This window comes from Bombus pyrosoma, linkage group LG5 (genome assembly GCF_014825855.1).
Source record: "Bombus pyrosoma isolate SC7728 linkage group LG5, ASM1482585v1, whole genome shotgun sequence".
NCBI lineage: Eukaryota > Metazoa > Arthropoda > Insecta > Hymenoptera > Apidae > Bombus > Bombus pyrosoma.
In genome coordinates, this window is record NC_057774.1 from 4,502,224 (window position 1) to 4,519,894 (window position 17,671).

A 17,671-nucleotide genomic window follows, 5' to 3' on the forward strand; every position below is an offset into this window, starting at 1 on the left:
CGACACGCTAAATTTGTTCGTATTCCTTTTTTCTCCAATTTTATTTCTATCGAGTAAGTTTAATTGTTAGAGCGATCGATTTACGAGCAGACATCGATGTAACATTTCAATTCCCGGCGAAATCTTAGGATTTGTCAACGTGTCACGGAAGAGAAACGCGCATTTTTCAACGACCAACCGGGACGAGATATCTCCCTGTAGAGTTGCTCCCTTTTTTACGAGGCTCTCCTTCGTGTCAACGCTATCGGTGCGAGTTTTCACTCGGAACGAATGGAATAAGGGATTCGCGTTTGGTTTTGTCGCGTGTAACGAACAACGGTACGGTGCTTTGTTCAACATTTTCCAGTCTCATCGTTGGAACGCGTGCGTCGTGACGTTGCGACGTTCGGGCGAGACAAGAAAATCGAAGAAAGCCGAGTCGCTAGAATTGGCGATTGTTGGAAGTCGAAGAAAGCGCGACCCGGGTAAGACCGATCTCTTTCTAAGAAACTGGAAGACGAATAGGAACGGGCAACAAGTTGGAAGCGAGCGCGTTACGAACGTTTGAAACTCGCGAAGAATTGGCCCCAGAGACTGGAGAAGCGGCAATTAGAATCTCGGAGAAGGGTGGACACCGAGATGCCAGTCGTTTAGCCAAGGACATTTTCGCATTACACGGACCATTAGGAGTTACTTGGCGAGGTTGCCTTTCGGAAAAACGTTCCACTTTGTATAATGGTCGGCCGAAAGGAACAGGAAGTTCCGTTGTATACGTTTACTGAGGGGCAAAGGTGCTCACGCGTTCGCCGACTATTTCATTTTAAAGTCAAAACGTCGTGCCTAGTCGGAGCTCCGAACATCGTAAGAGGGTTGCTATACTATTATAACTTTGTAATGGCCTACTAGCGCGTACTTTGCCCTGGATATTGCCTTAAAGGGCGCAACCGTGAAACGTCCCCTTCGTAAATTTAACTTTCAAACACGTCGCCTGACATCGGTCCCCGCTAGTGCACTATCGCGTTTTTCATGTACTTCCAGCTTTCTCCTGCGTTCTTTCTTGTCCTCTCTCCTTGTCGTTTCGCGGTCCGGATTATGGTAATGATCACCGACTTTTATTTGCCATCATGTTCGCGAAACTGCCTCGTCGATTAATCATCTCGCATGAGATACGACTTTCGTCTTGAGGTATCGCGCGTTTATCACGCGCGTTCTAAATAAACCGATGCTAACGATGCACCGGCGGAAAACCACGAGAACTTAATTCAGTATTTTATTCGAACGTTCTTCTTTCTTCTTCTCTTTTGGGCAACTCGACAAGCATTCTTTTTACCGAAAGGAAAACATCGCAATTTTAAGCGCGTTTATACACACACTTATACAGACACTTATCGTAAGTTTACTTTTAGACGAAAACGACTATAGGTACGGACGTTTTCCAAAGTATTCGCTACACCGGGAAACTTATCGACGAGTTCCGCGTCTCGATAGTTCCACATATAGCTTAAATTATTCGCAGACTTCTCTTTTCACTCGGTCCATAACATGACGACGCAAGTTTCGAACTGAGAAAGAAGGTCAATAGTACTTAACGCTTAATTTGTCGAGTAGTCACGAAGACCTGCACGATGTGATTAAACTTTCAACGATAGAAGGGTCTCAGCCGCGTACAATGTCCGGCTCTTTTCAAAGTTCGCCCCATCGGCATATCCTAATCGGCCTGGACCGGCTTCTTTCCATCGCTTCTCCTTAACTGTATTCATACGGCAGCATGAATACGGACCAAATCGAAGAGAGAAAACGGTCGACGACTCCGGGAAATGTCGGTCGGTTCGAAACGACCACGGTAAGGATTTGGGATCTTTGGAAGCGAACGTTGGTTCTCACAGCGTCCATGGAAATCGGTAACGAAGGACGTACTCGAGATTTCCGAGTAATTCCAATTTATGGCGTCGCGTTGTCGCAAATCATAAGCGCGACCGGACGTTAGCGCGCACCGCTGCGGAAACGCTTCACATAATGGTCGTTCGATCTTTGGATTACGATCCAACAGAAATGTTACATCGGTTCGTTCGATGTCCTTGCAAGTTACATTTTCCGCTCGATATACCTGTACTAGATGTTCTTCTCGCCAATCGATCTCCATAGAGATTTCCATGTATCGTCGTCCCTCTGGTAGATATTTTATTGCTGGTTGTAAACCGTGTATCGGTTGTACCGGTTCTAAGAGTTGTTCTCCAAAGGAATTCTTCTCTTTGTCGTCTCTCGAGCTTCTGCAGAAGGGGCAAATGTTGGTTCGTTCGGTGATACTGGTCGAAAGAATTCACGAATTGCGAATGAAACGGAAGATAATCTCCGAGCAAAGTAGAAAGGAAAACGTTGTTTCGTCGAGGACAGCCGCTGGACGAATCTATCGATTGTTGGGTGCTCCTTTCCTCGAACATTCTTGGCTAGCTAGGAGTAGAACGAATTGTTGGCGGAACGCCAGAAGGCCAAGCGAGAACGCTCGCCCAGGTGGAAGCAGAAGGTAGCGTAGTACCTCGAGCAAGATTCCGGGCAAAAAGTTAAGGGATAAAAAAAGAAAGCAGCGAAGAAGGGGAAAGAGCGGGGCGGGAGGTGGAACGGAGAGAGTAGACGACCACGAAATATTTGTCAATCGCAAAGCCAGGAAAACCGGTCGGGAAAGTCGATTTAACGCCCGTTAAGGAAGCAATTCCTTTAAGAAGGACGAACGACGGAGCAATGGTGGTGCGACCCGGGGATGCTCGACCTTCCTGGACTTACGACCTTTCACCGGAGAATCGCTTCCGTCCGCCATTATCGGCGGACGAATGGAACATCAATAACCAATTTCGTAAGACTAATATCGCGAAAATTAGTTTCCTGAGGTCCCTTTTCCTTCGTGCTTCGTTCCTTACACTCTCTCTCTCTCTCTCTCTCTCTCTCTCTCTCTCTGCCTCTCTCTCTATCTATAGCTTCGTTAAAAGGTCTATGACCTACTCGCCGTTCATGCTTTTCTTAATGTCCAGCCATCGAGCGAAAGCGATCGTGAATCTCCCTTTATCGTCTCGCAATACCCGTTTCCGGCCATATTTTCCTTTTTTTATCGCGCACGCTCACCGTCGCACCGAAGAAACGATAATATACCTTTTAATCCGTGTCACCCAGATTTACCCGGTGAAATATCTACCTGGACGAATTCGAATTCCGCCTAAATGCTTTCTGAACGATCCTCTGAAAATCGGTCATTTCCACTTTCCTATGTTCGCGTTGCTCTACACGCCGTCTCTCGCCGAATCTTTTATTTTTCGCTTCTTGTCGGTTTTTCGTCGACGAATTCTCGGCAACAGTGGTCCTTCCTTTTCATCCGGATTGAAGACAGGTATCCGAAAAATCTAACGAGAACGATTCTTCCAAAGACTACTAGTCGATCGTGTTGAAAACTTTGCTGCGCGCTATCAAACGCGTCGATTAATTATTCACCTTGATAACGTCGGACGATGATCTTCTCAGAACTTTGTACTCGCAGTCGGTAAAAGTACATAGATATCTCTAGATAATTTTATTTTCCTTCGAGTACAGCGCTTTGCCAGCAATTTCTTGAATTACACAGGGCTTCCACTTAATTATAAATTAATTGTTCGCCGAGTTATGGCTCGATTTTTACTTCTCTTTTCGACCTAATTACCAGAAGGCCTTGAAGAGCTCCGAAACTCACCCGTTCTTTCCCTTCGTACACCGGTTTTTCTCCGTCGTTTTTGCGTTTCGTTCCGGTTTCCCACCCTTTCTTGCCCTCGCGGTATCCAACTACCATTTCGCCAGTGTATCTCGAACTTCCCTTTAACGAGAAACCACTGTACCTTTCGTAACGTCACCTTTTTGCCCGGAATCATGGCGTTTCGATGTTTCTTTTCACAGCGAGGAAATTTCCAGGCCAACGAGGGTGCATTCGACCAGTGAATTTTCCGGTTTCCCCTTTGCGGCAAACGTCGATAGGCGTGTAAGAAGTCTCTTTTTCTCCCTCTCTCTCTCTCTCTGTCTCTCTCTATCTCCCCTTTTGCACGTGTTCCGTCGGTCGCATTAATTATTTTGTCGAAATTTACATTCGCCCCGGTGTAGTCGGCGGAATTCGGTGGAGTAAAGGAGGGTAACGCGGTAACCGTTGGCGTGTCGAATTCACCGGCGCGATAGACAAGCAAAGCGATAGACAAAAGGTCGTGCTTATCGAGCAAATTTGATCAATCGGCAATTTCACTCGGTCTATCGGGGACGATATTTGACGCGATTCCGTCTCGATTTCTTTTTATCGATTCGGTATAAAGGCTATAAAACGAGATGCTGGGAATGTTAAAGTTGATTTATTAACGTTTGATTTATTTCCCAATCGATCGGAACGAATGCATTTACCCTGGCGAGGCAAGATAGCTGGGCTCACCAACCTACGCCGCGATCAACCTTTTCATTTCGTACCCTCCTCTGCTTTCTCCTCTCTCATCCGCTTCTCCCATTCCCCCTTTCTCTTTCGTCGTTTTTTTTTCTTAACAAGAATTCCACCGTTTAAGTGCCATATTTTTCGTGCGAGCTGTAAGAGCGCCGGGTGTCTATTAATAAGCATATCAGACCGGTGGAATCTCGCGATAAAAGTGATGTATGTCGGTGGAATAACGGAGCATCGCGCCAAGAGCGGCTGATACAAACCGCTCGCAACCGCGAACAAATTTCCCACGAGTCGCTTTTTAACGGCCATCGGATGTCAAACGTCTCTTCCTTCGGTTACTCTTTTCCAACGCGCCACTATTTCAACGTCACGGACGTATTTATTACGCATCGTGGTAACGTTCGCGCGTCATTTTTCTCTGACTCGTAGACTTTTGCTCATTTTTCCAAGTAACGTAGCCGACGACGACGCGCCGCTTATCGCGCAACGCATACGCGTTCGTTCGTCGGGTTCAATTCGCTGAAAAACGTTCGCGCGATAAAAATTGAAGCAAGCGCTCGCGATCTCGACGGAAGGAAGCGCCGTCGTTTAGAAAAACGGCCAGATAACCTGGTCAGACGCATAAACGTCTAAAATGTACGAACTTGTCGGATGCAAATTTTACGACTTTTTCCAAAGATGTTGATGAATAAGGAATCGCGAAGTTGCCGGTAGCTTGCGGTAACAGTAATGGAAGATCGGCGCGGTGGCGAAACTCTAGTCGGAAACTCGGAAACGTTTCATCAAGCAACCGAGATCTCCTCTTACGGTGGCCTATCCTGCTACTGGCTGCTATCTCCGCATTCCTACTTGTAATCTCGCCTCCTTTATATCTTCTTTGTTATCAGCAGCCAGCGAAAGGAGGAAGAATCGAACGTGGATTTTGCGAACGAAACTTGACTGAGAGTCCTCCATACGTAACATCGCCGGGCTACTTCGTACACGTCGTGGTTTCTCTCTTTTCGTTCCTTCTTCGTCGTTCGAACGATAGAGATTTCCTTGTCGATGAGAATCGAACAGCTGAGCCTTCAGGGATTAAAATTTAATTTGCTTGTACGCTTGTGGCTGTGGAAAGTTGGTGGCGCGGATTCGACGATTAAAAAGATTCGTTTGGGAAAGTATGGTTCGCGTAGTTGGAGCGATCGGTATCGAGCTAAAGTTCGCGACGAATCGGAGGATTAGGAGGATCGTGAAGTTTCCGCTTGTACGTCGGTCAAAATTCGTGCGACATGTACTGACAAAGAACACGACCAATACTTTTAGGAGCTTCGTATCACGTTCGGCGAACCGTCAAACAAAATTCTTCCGTGGTGTACAAAGGGAACGTTCCAAGTTTCCAGAGCCAACGACCTTCCTCCACAAATTCGTAACGTCGTAAGTTTCGAGGTTATGCGATGCAAAGTGAAGCCGACGAAATTTCGTAAGTTCGTAAACGGGCTCGTGGTAAATCGCACAGAAATCGCCGTGTTCGCGTTTGAGAAAAGATTGGCGCAACCTAAATTTTCCGCCGGCTGTTTCATAATCGCGCCACCACGAAGATTGGCCGAGTCCATTGAAAAACCTTGTGTCGTTCGGCTTCCCATTTCTGCCAGATCTGACACTTCATCTCAATGAAGTATCGAAAGCAGGAGACTCGATTCGAAAACTGAGAGCAACGATGAAAAGAGGAACGAAGTGTGTCGCGCAGACCATCAACTTGTCCAATCCGGAGACATGCGTAAGACCAAAGAGGATTCAGAAGCTCGTTCATGCAGACATGATGCAGCCTTGTCCGAGCATAGTAGCTGGAAGCTCGTCTTATTGGACTCCGAGACCGGTGCCCATTAAAATCTGCACGCGGAAAGACATGCAAAGAACTTGTCCGCCAAAGGTGAACCAAATGATCGTTTCGTTGGGCGCACGGTTCAAAAGGCGGGAAGACGGTTGAACAGAAAGCGTACGTGGTCGAACAGGATATATTTATGGTTAATGAGATTCCGTTAGCGGGATCGAATCTCAACTTATTAACAAGGCAGCTTTGGCGTTAAATCACGCGAACGCGTTCCCATGGCGCGAGTTCGACTCGTGTTCGCGCGATATACGCGTCTAGAAAGCGACGGACGACGATGTATCGGCTCCTGTAGGAAGCTCCTGATTGGTCGATACCGTAGTTACGTTTACCTGGAATTAGCTCGACGGTTCGGTGTACACAGGTATAGCGACGCGGATGAGTCTCTAATGGAGGAGGACAGTTTAGAGTTGGCGTACTTGTTAGGGACACGTACGTACGTGACCTCACGAGTCGAAAGCATCGTCGCGTTTAGCAGACTAGCAGACTCTAGGGTCCACTCGTTGAACAGAAAGCCGGATACTCTGGAGGGTTTCGTAAACGCGACAAATCTTTTCCTCTCTTTCACGGGCTTCTTTCCACGCCTGTTTCCATTTCCGTAGCTTCGCCATGTATTTTGCTGCAATTCGAGGATTCGGTCGTGATACCCGCCAATACGAATAAACATAAATTCGTTTAGTTAGAAATATCAACGTTTCGTTTCGTAAGTAATTCCGATTTTTGTTCGATTTTCCGCTTCACCTTCGATATTCGCTTGTATACCGTGTGCCGGCAAATAAGAATCCGGCTCGCCGGTCTCTCGATTCTCAACGCAAATACAAAGATACGAAGGAAGGAATACCGCGCTTGTTCTTAAAAACTCTCAAATATTGATATTCTTTCGAGTCACGTACGCAAACTTGGTACTCTGTCCAAAGAAACGATACAGTCCCAAACCGTAGTAACGTTATGTACGTTTTCGTAGCTCTGCGAGTGTCCGCAGAAGACATTGCCAAAGACGTCGGGTTACAAATTCTGTAACATTCTGCTCTTCCTCGTGAAAAGTAGCATCGCGGCTGGTCTCGTTTATTGGACGCATACCGAGGGCTTGTGGGGTAGCAGCGCCGACGTCGAGGACCTGTATCGCAGGATAATGGCTACGCTCGCTCCCACTTTGGACGACAGAGAAGTAGTAACGCACGATGAACGCAGCTTACCAACGTTAATTTCTGCTTTTTCTCGATCCATGGAAATTGTTACGTTTTCACAGATCGAATTGCCTCGCATAAACGATTTCAAGAACACGATGATACAGAAGTACAACTACGCCTTGTTTACCATAATGAACTGTATCGTGAGCGCATCGATGATACTGCGGAGGCAGCTTCAAAGTATGTTGGTTGACGTCGAACCAGCCAAGGTCGAGCCATCCGACGCCGAATCTTCCGACGATACGACGGATCCCGAAGAGGAAAGTTAACAGTCGCGCCATTGTTAAATCATACAAGACAAATCCCTTGTGTAGTGTTGTTTGCCCTCATCTCGTGAGTTTAAAAAGTGCTAATGCACGAATAAATTCGTAAAACACTGGCTCCGCTCTATCGTGGAGAATACGACTACTTGTGTTAAGAGGTGACTGCGACAACGGTGTTCAAGATGTTCACGCTGGTTTCGTGGAGGACGTTGGCAAAGATGTTCTCGAGATGTTGCTTCACGGTACGTACATAGAGATTCACGTAAGCACGCGAAATACGATACAAGGACAGATTAAAATTCCGTTCAGCTTGCTTCCATTTTTTCCCGGAACACCAGAGGGTACACCAGGGATTTCTCACGGTAGTTGCATTTTAAGCGATTTTTATGGTACCTCTTGCTATCGTTGTAAAATTTCAGGCTTCTTTTCACCCGCTATTTTATCCGGCGCGAATTTATTCTCGCGACAGAACTAAGAATTCTATGGGTTTGAACGCGTGGCGCGAATAACATTGAAAAATATCTTGGAAACGAACTCTTAATCGAAGAAGGATCAGCCGCGAATCGGCAAATTCGATCTCGTCCACCCCTTCGTGCAATCCCTGATTTTCAAGTTCAATTTTTCTTTCCACCCCCTCTTTTATAAATTTCGGATTATGCTAAATGAGGCTTTAACGGTCTCCGGAGATCATTCGGCATCGTTCGATCGGCTGAATTTGTTCGTGAACCGAGGGGATCCACGCCACCCATCTTCTTTCATTGAATCGGCAATCTCGATCGAGAATTCTCTTCAGCGAAGAAGTATGCTTCGTTAATTCGGAAATGTAGCTCCCTACGAAAAGCGGATATATCCTATCTATGTGTGCAGCGATCGCTGTTTAAATGGTCGCTTTCGTTTCGCTATCTTTCCGTTCGAAGTTCAAAGATGCACCTTTTTAATAAATCAAGCGTAATCGGAGGAATATCACAGAGAGTCGGGATAGTCCTGTGGGAGGGTGATTCAAAGCACGATTCAGTTCGGACAGTTAAACAGTTTATTCAGATCGAAACTTTATGTAATATATACATACGAGTTAGTAGACGATATGCAGTTCTGATATGAAATCACCTATACAGTGAACTTAAAATATAATCGATTTACACGGACCTCGCATCATGCTGATTATGTACATTCGTTAGTCTCTAATTTTCGTTTTCGTGTTCGATCGAATCGCTTGCACCAGGTCAGCGGCGCATCGTTTCCTCGCGTGCCAAGAATTTTCCTATCGATGTTGTCAGAACGTTTGCCGGAAAAAGAGGAGCCATATAGAAAAGAACAACGGTCAAAAAGAAGAGGAAAAACCAGAATTATATTCTTCATCTTTCCCTCGAGGAGAAACGTTTGAGCGTACAGGAATCGATGTAGATTCTCGGCTTGTGCGTGCGTTATACCGAAAATTGATTCTCGCCAGATCGACAGCCGGATACGTTTACGTTAAATGTTCGTGGACGTGAAAGAAAAAAAGTGTGATCGCGTCGATCAGGTCGCTGGTTTCCACGCGGGAACGTAGCAATTTCGTTGGCAGTGCGACGACGACCGACCGTAACGATGATTTTTCGAGGGTTCGATAGAAAAAGATGTTTGATCCGATTCCCGAAGCGCGGCTAATTCTATGTTTGCGGCGAGGATAGCGTTTACTCTAATTAACAAAGATCGTTGTTCGTCGAGCGTTTTGGGAAATAACGACCTGTCAACCTGTCACTCGAACAGAAATCGACGAGTCCCATCGAACGACGATACAGGTCGCGTCGTTGCGAATCGCCTCGATTTCCTGGCACACCAGCGTTTCCTACTCATCGTCAGTCGGATTACACCTTCCATTAAACTCGCACCCTCGAAGATCGAAATTACCGACGACGTTTGTGCGATCGTCCTCGAGCACGGTTCCCACGCAGGGCAAATTCTTCAACGATACATACTTATGTACAACGATACGACATTAACTAACGAGCAACGACTTTTAGTTACCTTTTTTTTTGGATTCTTTCATTATCCCTTTTTTTCTCATTTAATACATCGAAAAAAAAAAGAACACTCGACATTTGGTTCGACGTTACTAATCATTTGGATCGCGTAATCGATTCGCGATGCGTCACGCATTACGATAACTTAACGTTTATTCCTTTTTCGCTCGTTTTCTTCTCTTCGTTACACGTTCAAAGTAGAAACCGCATACCTCGAGCGAGAGTCTTGGACGAAGTTGGCGTTACTTCATTCTCTTAGGAATATACTTTGTCACTTTTTACTCCTAGTTTCGCCGTCAAGCTTCATGACTTCGTCGCAAAGTGTCACGTGGAAGCCCGGTTTTTCTGACCTTACAAATTCAATTTTTCACCCGAGTATAAAGACTCCTCGAGTCTCTCCGCTACTCCGTTATTCTTCTCCCGTTCGTTAAGAGAATCGAATGAAATTAGGAGAACAGTCGGACGGCTGCGACTTCTCGATCGAATAATGCACGCGGTAAATTTTCATTCTCCGATCGTTGCGCCTACACGTGCGTGTATATTTACAAGAGTGTTCCACTCACGTCGGAAATTAGGCTAAACGCGAAAAGGAACGTCCACGTCGACGATGGATCAAAATTTGGAAAATTCGTATCACAGCTACGATCGAGTAACGATCGAACAAAACGTTCTTCGTTTTCCTAAAAAACCGCGTCTCCTCGCCGTAAACCGCCTCGTTTGCCAGCTCGCGCGTTCGTTCGTCGCGCACGCCAAACTATCTCGTCTCCGACTGTTCTCCTCAATTTCGATTGGATTCGTCGCGATACAGTTACAAACACCTCGAGTTTCTATTCTCGATCGCATCACTTATTGTCGATTCTTGCTTAACGCATTTTATCCTCTCCGCTAGGAAGAGAAAGCGATTTTCGTTGAATCAAACGTCGTCCCTAATTCCAGCGAATGTTAAAATCGCGTTGCGCTCGTACGAGATTTCGTGAGAATGCGAGAGAAAAAAAAGAAACGAAAAAAAGAGGACGACCACGGGCAAAATAATCGAAAGGAGACGCCGACGACGTCGCAACGTATAAAATGGTGTTTCGTACAAACTACTTCCGCCCCGAATATGTTTTCCGTCGTTGAAACTGATTGATCAGCCTCGATACCGCGCATCACGCCTCTTCCTTCTTGCAACTCGACGAAGTAACATCGCGTTATCTTTCCATTCCCCGCGTCTTCCTTTCCTCTTCCCTCTCCCCTGATTTCCATCGTATATTCTCGCCCAGTTCCTCCATCCATCTTCATTCCGAGCAACCGGAAGAGGGGTTGTACGAGAACCTTTTATCTTTTCTCGCGTTTCTCGGCCTAATGCCTCGATGTCTGGAGAATTCGATTGGTAGGCTGAGACGTGGGTTTATTTACCCCCATTTCGATTCTTCGGCGTCGATTGCCAGCGCCGCCGGCTCCCAGTGCAATCGCTTCGAAGCGCGTTTAATACCTTGGGTTGGCAGCCGGATACAAAGTCGAACGTGGTTCTCGGATAGAAAGTTGCGTTTCCTCGATACGTTACTCGAGACTGCCACTTTGGCGAACGGTGGTCCGGTCGTACGGCGTGTCCGGGAGGCGAAGTCACGTAGCGAGAAAGAAATATGCGAAAAGACAGCGTCGAAGATGGTTGGACTCGGAGTCTGGCGACGGAAACTGGGATAGGGGAAAGTTGCGCCGACGTTCGAAGACAGAAGAAGACTACTTGGGAACATCTTGCCCAGGTGGAAAACTCAGGAGCGCAAGTTTTCACCTAATTCTTTTCCAGTTCGATTCTTCTTCTTCTTTTCTTTCAGTTCCGTTCCTTCCTTCGTCCGTTTCTTCCCGAGAGGAAAAAAGAGAAAAGAACAAATTTTGCCCGACTATCGAGAAAACGTTTACAAAACAATTTTGGCGGATACCTTCTCGCGATTGGAAAGTTTTCCCGACAAATCTAAGCTCGCGTCGCACGTTTGCCTTTCTATCTATCGCTTATCCAGTCGACGATCTCCGTTAGCTTAGCGGCTGTTGTTCCGTTGCTCGCAACGACACGGCGGATTGTCTTTATGCCGCTTCGTACGATGTCTAATCGTTTCGCAAGACGAGTCGCGAAAGCGTTCGTTCGCTGCGTACGATATCGATCATCGAACATCTTAATGGTCAGTGTCCAGCCGTGCAGCGCTACGAACGAGCCGAAATTTTCGGCAAGGGACTTCTGTTCGTATCGGTGAACGCGATACACGGGCGCAAAAGGCGACGGACAACGCCTAGGTCTAGACGCAGCTCTCCGGAAGCCTGTTGGCCATCAGTCGTCTCTTGATCGCCTCGCCGTCCAAGCACTCGCCAGCGACGACAACGCCTTGCCCGGCTCCGACGACGACGACACCTTGGCTGCCACCGAGTGTCACGCCGCCCTGTCCACCGCCCATCATCACTCCCGTCATGGGCATGCTCTGTAAACTCGGTATCGTGCTTCTCGATGGTAACCTCAGCTCCGTCGGTCTTCCGCTGAATTTGTGGCAGAGTTCGTCTATGCTTGGTGTAGGTCCGGGTGTGACCCAATGTCCCGGGGGATATCCACCTGGATAACTCGGTGGGCTCACTTCCACCAGGCTTCCTTCTGCAACATCGAACCGGAGATAATTCGTTTGGGATTCGTTCGAAACGATATGAAGCATCCCCGTGACAATTAGCCACGCGGTTCTCCTTGCCTTCTCTTTTCACCTTTGTCCTATCGGATTGTAACGTGCCGTTTTCTACGCAACCCTCGTGTACGTATCATCTTACGAAATGACCAACGTTCTTACCTCGACGAAAGCGAGAAATCTATTTTACGTCGTCAAACCGTTGCATTTCATTTCTTACTAACATCCTAGTCGCGTTAAACGAGTTGCTGCTTTCCCGCATACATTTTTGATAGTCTCCCGTTATCGAGTCAATGCCTGCTAATGGTTGGACTCGCCAAACAAGTGTTTCCCCGGCGGCGATATTTTAAGCAAGTTTTTGTATTTAAATTCGTGTCTCGTAACCAATTTCAAGTCAATGTAGGAGGAACGTGGACGGAAATTAGTCGGAGATGTTTGTCCCGCGAGCACGTACCACCGCGGTAAGCGAATTCTAGAAAGCGATAGGAACTGCGCGGCCGATCGCACGAATCGATCGCAATCGCGGGCCGGCCGTGCAAATGGAAAATGTTTTTGGAAAATATTTGGCGTTTTGGTTCGATCTCTTTTGTTGGGGATGAAATACCGCCGGCGCCGTGGCGCCCGGCAACCGTGTAAGCCGCGGTAATTTAATAAAATCTATACACGCTGCTATTACAAATCGCGGCGATGCTCGTAACCCACGCAATTAGATTAACTGCGCGTTGCGAGAACGTTTCCTGGCCATTATTTGAAAATGCAGAGCGGCGCGGCGCGGCGTGGCACGGCCATCGATCGTTCGCACGACCGCCGATCGGTAGCGTACCCGCTTTGCCAGCGACGACGCCGCATTCGAAGCTTCGTATTTCCAAATCTTCAGAAACTCACCGAATTTATTTGGGATGACGTCGGGGTCGGTTTCCACGGTTTGCTGAGGATTTTGCAGAGGATATTGTTGCGGCGGTAGTTCGCTGAGTTCCGCCGGTTTTTCGTGTCGAGGTTTCGACACTCGTTCGCGGCGTACGCGCACCACCACCACAAGAATGATGAGGACCAGCGTGACCAAAGCTCCGACCACCACACCGATCAGCGGCGACAGCACGATCCCAGCGTCTTGTCCTTGAACAGAGGCGTAAATCGAAGGTAGTTAGCGGAACGATGCGTCAAGTGTAGCGGGGCTTGGACGGGAAACGCGGTAGCTGCCAGCGTGCGTTTAAACGACCTACGTAATTAACAAATTCCGCGTTGCCGCCGTTTCAGTCGAGGCTCGATGAAATTTACGAGGAAACTGGGGATTGACAAATGAACAACGGTAATTTATTTAATATTATCGCGGCTATAATTAAACGACGCATAGACCTTGTAATAATAGCGCGATCGTTGCTCGAATCGCAGCGAATGAATCGTAATATATCCATACATTAATAAACAGGTAACCGCAGGACGCTGGAAACTGCGCGACAATAATCATTATGAAACGGTAGACAAGCTTTTCGAAGGACGATCAAGCGTTGTCCAGCGATGGTGTTGTAATCTGACGCGATCCGTTAATTTCCTTCGTGGTAATCGAATACGCGAATTTTCCTCTAATCGTCGCTGCGTTTATTTTGTTTCGCTTTCGCGAAAACCTTCTTCGAGACTTTTCCAACGGAGACCCGTTAGAAAATCTGCGAATTAACTTCATGACGATGGGCGACGAAAAATCTATACCCAGAGATCGAAAAGCCGTTACAGCAAGCGACCGATGAATATTTTACGAGTTTCGTTCGTTACGGTTTTCTTAATTGGACGAGTTATCGGGAAAGTGTTGTCACTGAGAAACTTCAATTAGAAAGACGCTTTACTTAAAACCATTCGTCGGGTAGCAAGATCCGTGTGATTACCTAATTAAACGAAGTGTCCCATCAAGAGGGACTTTGTCCTTTTCTTTCTTTCTCGCCATCCTTACCGATTCCCTCTGGTTGAATGTATTCGTCAAAAATGATTGTGCACAAAATTCTGTATCTTTTCTGCGCTTCGATCGGAATCGAAATCTATCGCGAAAACAGCGGAAGAAGCAAAACGCGAATTGGGCTGTGATCTACGTAACAACACCGAGGCAAAGACCGTTTTACAGATCTTTTTGGCTACTTACTATCCTCCATTTTTTCCCCTCGTACTCACCGCGCTAAACCGTACAAACAAGTCCGAGAAAACAGGCTGTGCAAACGGCTTTTCCTGAAATTTAGCTGGCTGCCGACTCGATTCAAATGTTTGCTCGCTAAAAGTTAGAGAAAAAGATTCTTTTCGAGAAGCAGCCTGCTACAGGTATTAGTCAACCAAGCTTGGCCTCATCTTACGACGATGTAAACCGTTGTTACGTAAGTCACGTTTCTCTTGGAATAGCCGGAGAACGAGACAACGAGCAACATCGATATTCGAGATTGAAATTGGAGACCATATCGCGACAGAGTAGGTTCACTCGCCAGAATGAAAGAGAACGAGAAATCTTGCAGGCTAATTCTTGGTTCGCGTTCGAGTTCGTCGGTTTCTCGCACGTGACGTTTTAGTCGATAGTGGCCGAGCGTGGGAACTGGCCTGCTGTTTTCCTCGGATAATTAACAAAACTGTATTCTTCGAGCGCGGCTTGGCCAGCTGTGTTCCACTGTACGGTAAGTGGGACAGAGCGCTGGCACGCTCGTTAGCCTCCCGTGACGAACGTTTTTAATTCTTAACTCGCGAAGAGCATCTACGTACCTACGTGTGCGCTTGCATTGTACCGATACCTTCGTCACCGCTATCCGCCACACCACCACTATCGTCGTTGCTGTCGACCTTCGAAACGCGCCGCTTTGGCTAAAGTTCCACGCCAGATTGTCGGATAACCAGGCATCCAGATCGGCAAATATCCTCGCTGCCGTGGATTCCGAATATTTCGGCGACGATCGTAACTTCTGCCTCCAGAGTGAAACTTTCTCCACGAAGGTTAAGAAAAGCTTGGAAGGCTTTCGTCGTATGGGGAAAAGACTGGGTGGAAATTGCGCGCGAGGCAGCGCGCGGGAATGAAAATCAGACGATATACACGTTATGCATAATACAGGTACATTTATGCGTGTAAATAGATTGCAGCGCGCGAGTGTGTGTGTACGTGTGCGTACATCTATGCACGGGAAGATACTTTGGCAGGACGCATAATGCTCGTAAAACCCAAGGTTTAATCAGCCACCCTAGGTATTCGCGTTTCTCTAGCACCTTACTCGAGGAAGGCTACGCTCGGTCTACGCGCGACGTTCTAGCGTTCGACGTTCGCCTTTCCGTTTATTCGGTGGGTCGGCACGTGGATCCTCACCGACTATTCGCAAAATCTGGAAACACGCGGCGGAAATCGACGTGAAACAGGTTGCGCGTAACAGCAGAGAACGAAACACGGTTATTGCACTTATCGCGTCGCACTCGTAAAGGTTGCTGCGTTTTATTGGCAATGCCATTGCGCGCTATCTTCGCTTTGAATCCCGCGCGTAGATCCGCGAATAGACCGTATACGACGATCTTGCGAGTCTCGAAGGACGTTCGAGGAATATATGAGCGCGCGCGGTTGAGCGACAGAAAACTGCTTGGCGTGGACGTAAAAGCTCTCGTAAAACCATCGAATCGCACGATCTAAGACGGTTCTAGACTCTACACGGAGTAGGAAGTTGCGTGAAAAGAGATCGATACTCTCGATAAATTGTAGAATTACGCGAGTCCTTTCGAACGGGCTGTTTATTTCGGCAACCATTAAAGACGGATCCTCTGTGCTGTCTGGTTTCGCGCGAAATTGACATACAGTTCTTTCCGAAGACTCGACGATATTTCAAACGGCGTGGCGTGTTGCAACTTCCCTCTCGGCAGATGCCGGTAATTGCATCGTTACGATAATTTCTCGGATCAATTACGGCGACTTACTGTAGACGACTGTCACGGTCGCTCGCGATCGTATATTCTTCGGAAGCGTCGACGGATTCTCGTTAAAGTTGTACGGCGGAAGCTCTGTTCCCTTGGAACAACGAGGAAATATATTTCTCGCGGCACGTTTCAGGACGCGGTATTCACCTAAATCACGCGGATAGTTCGCCAGCTTTTCTCTTCCCTTGCCTGGCCCTCCGATTCCTTGCCGACTCTTTCTTTCGCTTCCCTTTCGCGTTCTTTCCATCCGCGTTAACGTCCGCGGCTACAATTTTTTAATCAATTACTAGTTTTTAGCAGATTGCAGGTTCTTTCTTGTCCGGGAAATGGGCACAGTTTGCGATCGTATACCCTCCTAAGCCTCGACAATGTCTCGTAAAAGTTGCAATGGAAGTTTAATCGAGTTCCACGCGAAGAAACGTCTGGTGCCAGGGTACTAAAGATAAACCGGTCCTTATACCGTCGATCCTCGAGAATGGTCTAACGGGATTCTCGAAGAGAGCCAACAGGGGGAATCGCATATCCCAACGGGCTCTCGAACTCGGAGTTCATCGAAGTTTAGATCGCTAATCGGTCTTAACGCGGGTTCGCCAAGATTTTCACTGCTACGTACTTCCGCTAAAATCGGGAAAAAATTCCTTCTGCCACGGCGAGGTCGCAAAATCACGCTTCGATAAAGATTCGATTTCCTCGAAACTCCGCATCCCTCTTTTATAATCCGTCCGGCGAACACGCGACGTTTCCAGCAATTCGCCAAAAAGTAGCCCTTTTTCTTTTCCTTCTTCTTTCTTCTTCTTTTCTTCTTACGAGAAACATAGAAGATTCGTGCGACGTTTCAACGAACGTTACAATCACACGAACGACGGAAAATCCAGAATGGTACGAAAGGAGAAAGTCATTGGAGAAGTTTCAGTCATGCGTCGACTGGATATCGGGCTGCAAGTAAGACGGAGCTTCGATGTCATACGGCCGACTAAGTCACCAAAAAGCCCGGCTTAGCCAGAGCCAGATCTAACTTTGGCTCACTTGGATTAATTTCAACGTAAAGCTAACCCCGAATCGATGTTGTGCTGTCGGTTCTCCGACTAAGGCGACTTACGTGTCCCAGTTCAGCCGTTTTCAATTAATGAAACGCGCACGCGAATCTCTTTCGGCTCCGTGACCGATCGCTTTCGACCCGGATTACCACGGAAACGCGACCACCGTCCGTTCTGAAAATTATTCCATTCGCTGCGCGAACACATTAAAAGGATTTCCAAGCACGTATACCATCCACGATATTACTTTGGATTTTCTCGTTCAAGACACGATTCGTTTCAACCGTGGAAATACCTTTACCATCCGGTCGGTCTTCTGCCTGTTTCTCCC

At 47.3% G+C, this 17,671-nt stretch overlaps 2 protein-coding genes across 7 annotated transcripts in view; one reads left to right on the forward strand and one right to left on the reverse strand.

Annotated features, from left to right (window-relative positions):
* The first annotated feature begins 6,110 nt into the window (after window positions 1–6,110).
* On the forward strand, window positions 6,111–8,285 carry LOC122567315. Its single transcript, XM_043725685.1, has 3 exons — window positions 6,111–6,323; window positions 7,246–7,452; window positions 7,531–8,285. The coding sequence occupies exons 1-3, from the start codon at window positions 6,111–6,113 to the stop codon at window positions 7,738–7,740; spliced, it is 630 nt and encodes a 209-aa protein (XP_043581620.1). The 3' UTR covers window positions 7,741–8,285.
* A 464-nt stretch (window positions 8,286–8,749) lies between these two features.
* Window positions 8,750–17,671, reverse strand: part of LOC122567533 (nephrin) — a 253,645-nt gene continuing 244,723 nt past the window's right edge. For all 6 annotated transcript variants that reach the window (XM_043726172.1, XM_043726175.1, XM_043726174.1 and 3 more), the window contains 2 exons: window positions 13,268–13,498; window positions 8,750–12,357 (listed from right to left, as the gene is read on the reverse strand). In XM_043726172.1, the coding sequence (XP_043582107.1) occupies window positions 12,011–12,357; window positions 13,268–13,498 (578 nt within the window). In that variant the 3' untranslated portion in view covers window positions 8,750–12,010. The remainder of the gene's footprint in view (window positions 12,358–13,267; window positions 13,499–17,671) is intronic.

Excerpts from the sequence above, each read along its gene's own strand:
- LOC122567315 (XM_043725685.1), top strand. The coding sequence starts at position 6,111 with ATGAAAAGAGGAACGAAGTGTGTCGCGCAGACCATCAACTTGTCCAAT. Across the intron at positions 6,324-7,245 it reads AAAGAACTTGTCCGCCAAAG|CTCTGCGAGTGTCCGCAGAA; the intron begins GTGAACCAAATG and ends ACGTTTTCGTAG. Across the intron at positions 7,453-7,530 it reads CTTTGGACGACAGAGAAGTA|ATCGAATTGCCTCGCATAAA; the intron begins GTAACGCACGAT and ends ACGTTTTCACAG.